The sequence below is a fragment of the Camellia sinensis genome, chromosome 14 (genome assembly GCF_055761805.1).
Source record: "Camellia sinensis isolate YWXY chromosome 14, ASM5576180v1, whole genome shotgun sequence".
In the NCBI taxonomy this organism is placed as follows: Eukaryota; Viridiplantae; Streptophyta; class Magnoliopsida; order Ericales; family Theaceae; genus Camellia; species Camellia sinensis.
Window position 1 is genome coordinate 89,560,490 of NC_138974.1, and position 3,126 is coordinate 89,563,615.

General features: G+C 44.5%; 1 protein-coding gene across 1 annotated transcript; it reads left to right on the top strand.

Moving 5' to 3' along the window:
- The first annotated feature begins 1,020 nt into the window (after nt 1-1,020).
- LOC145807163 (uncharacterized) lies at nt 1,021-1,521 on the top strand. The gene has a single exon (XM_082905101.1). The coding sequence runs from the start codon at nt 1,021-1,023 to the stop codon at nt 1,519-1,521; it is 501 nt and encodes a 166-aa protein (XP_082761227.1).
- Nucleotides 1,522-3,126: the final 1,605 nt, after the last annotated feature.

A 3,126-nucleotide genomic window follows, 5' to 3' on the forward strand; every position in this document is an offset into this window, starting at 1 on the left:
TAGAGAACAATCAGACCAGCAGAACTTGCATCATTTTTGCTCCTCAAAGGAGAGTTGTATTTTTGCGATCCCAAAAACTTGCTGGCAAGGTGCGTCGGTAGACAATAAGCAACTTATAGACTTAAGCAGATCTATGCTAAGTCCTGTGGAGATGGAGATATCAGTCTATACTAATGGATACAGAGGCAAGGGTATTACTGGCCAGAGATGGAGAAAGAAAGTACGGAGTTGCAGAGACAATGTGCAAAGTGTCAATTCCATCCTAAGGAAGAGAAAGCCCATTTCTTAAGCAGTGAAGAATGGAGACAGCCATATATCGACTACCTTGGAAAAAGCACACTGCCTGAGAACAAAACTGATGCAATCAGAGTTAAGAGGCGAGCTCTTCGCTTCTTTCTTAACCAAGGCAAACTATACCGAAGAAGCTTTGAAGGGGAACCTTTGGTATGCTTATCAAAAGATGAGGCAAACGAGGTGCTGAAGGATGCCCACAAAACAGAGCATCAAGGAGGGCAACAATTCTATGGACATCTCATTCACCTCGGCTACTACTGACCGACAATGGAAGAAGATGCTAAAAACTTTTTGAGGAGATGCCAATCCTGCCAGAAGTTTGGCAACTTGATACATGCACCAGCGGTCGAGCTACACAACATTAAGGCTCCTTACCCATTTCATACTTGGGCATTTGACCTAGTGGGTCCTATAGCACAGCAATCTAAAGGCTATAGATGGATACTTGCAGCGACTGAAGTTAGCACCAAGTGGGTAGAGACTATACCGACGAGGAAGGTAGACGGGGCAGGAGCAACCAACTTCATCAAAGAAAACATAATCCATAGGTTTGGAATACCCAAAGTAATACTGTCTGACAATGAAACTCCCTTTGTAAATCACCACATAGGGAGACTGCTGGACGCCTGCCAGATCAAGCACCACAAGTCTAGTCCATACTAACCCCAAGGGAACAGACAAGTTGAGGCGACCAACAAAACCCTCATCCGAATACTAAGTAAAATAATGGATGAAGTAGGGGGCACATGGTTTGAACAACTCCCCGTAGCACTCTGGGCGTATAGAACGTCAAAGAGGAAGCCAACTCAGGCAACCCTATCCCTGGTATATGGGTCCGAAGCTGTGTTACCAGTTGAGTTGGCAGTACCCTCAGCAAGAATGGTTATGTCAGTACACTTAGTTCCAAATAGCAGGAAGAATGACATAGAGGCAGTTGAAAAAAGAAAAGATCGGGCCTCGAGGGCAATGGAAAAGTATCATCAATCTATAGCTTGTGCCTACAATCAATATGTTCAACACAAGAAGTTTAATAAGGGGGACTTGGTATGGATGACAGTGGACGCAATCATGAGGGGGCAACCAATCCCTAAGTTCTCACCTAGATGGGAAGGCCCCTACAAAGTTGCTAAGGCAAGCAACAATGGGTACTACAAGTTGATACGAGTAGATGATGGGTTCAGAATTGGCCATATCAATGCCAAGTATATCAAAGAATATTTTCCTTAGTTTCTTTTGTCCAAAAAAAAAAAAAAAAAGAGTTGTAAGTTTCTTTGTTAATACTTCCAAAGTAGAGTGTAAAGAAAGTGTCATAAACTTAGTAAACCTGTTACTCTCATGTACACTTAGTGTGAGGAAAGTTTTCCACACTTAGTGAAATTTTATTCTTGTAAAAGCTTAGTTGTGATGAAGTTTTGTTCATTGCAAGAGTTTTTCTTATCTTTAGAAACTGTATAAAAGCAATGTAAGAAGGGTAAAGAAATGAAATTCAAAGTACTACGAAACATCCACACTTTTCATCATTAAAGTCAAACTTCCAGAACATGATTACAATGTTTGAAAAGAAGTTGTGACATAGAAGAAGAAAGGAAAAGGCGCCGCAGGCATAATGAAACAACAAAATAAAGAAAAGAAAATGAAGCAAAGTCACAGGCACATCAAATCAAACCCTTCAAAAGGGAGTCCATCAGGGTCACATCTCGAGGCAGCTAGGCAACCAATGTAGAGTCTTTCTCTTTGAACCGAGCCAGGTTATACCGATACTGCTCCAAGGCACCATCACACTCCTTGATAGTCTCCTCCAAGGATGCAATCATCACCATATTGTCTGCATGCTCAAGGAAGCCATCGATTGCTTGAAGCTATCCCTCATCCACGATAGGTCCAAACAGTTCCTCACAAAGCTGCTCAGGTTGGCCTCAGCACTTTCCATGGACTTGCTGGGGGTTGTCAGAATCTTCTTTGTAGCAAGGTTACGAATGAAGCTGGTAAGTGACTCTAACAGCGCCGTCTACACTATAGATCCAGGAACATTAAAAGTAGTAAAGGTACAGGGTACAACGCTTGGATACGGGCAAGAGTGGGAGCAACTTCGGAAGAGACCCAATAACTCAGAAAAGAAACTTTCTCTGAGGATTGAGGGGACTCTCTCACGCCACCACCAGCTTCAATCACTGAAGGGAGACTGGTAGAGCGACCAAAGGTCTGAGGACAACGCACTTCCCCTGAAGATGATTGCCCAGCAGCATTAGAGTGGGTAAATGCTGGCTGGCGACCGGGTGAACTGGCCTCATGAGAAAGGCCAAAGCTGCCTGTACTATCATGTCACTCTTAAAAGAGGTCATCTATCTGGTAGTCTCCAAGGTTCAGATCTGGTACAACAGTGATATCCATCCCAGTATAAAAATCTTGGGATACCCCAAGGTCAATTGGCATCTCTGGAAAGTGAGGAGGGTACAAGTCTGCCAGCTGTTCAGAGGTTGTCGAAGCAACTGGGTCAGAGGTCCCAGCGACAGCGGTAACAGTGTGGGTGGCTAAAGTGACAGCTACCTCTGCAAGTCGGTCCAAGTTTAGAGGGGCCACAGTAGGAACAATGGAAGCAACCGCTACACTTGCACTACCCTCAGCCTCTTGGACATTTGGAAGTGGGGTCTGTTAAACCAATGGAGACTTAGTGGACTGGGAGGAACCACGAGATGTAACTCGAAAGAGAGGTGGTGCAACTTCCAGCGGCTATCTCACGCAACGATCTTCCCTTGGTGTCTCAGGGACAAAATTATCTCCGCCGACATAGGAACGGTCATAGTGCACAGAATCAGTGGGGTTTGGAGGCTC

Excerpts from the sequence above, each read along its gene's own strand:
- LOC145807163 (XM_082905101.1), top strand. The coding sequence starts at position 1,021 with ATGGATGAAGTAGGGGGCACATGGTTTGAACAACTCCCCGTAGCACTC.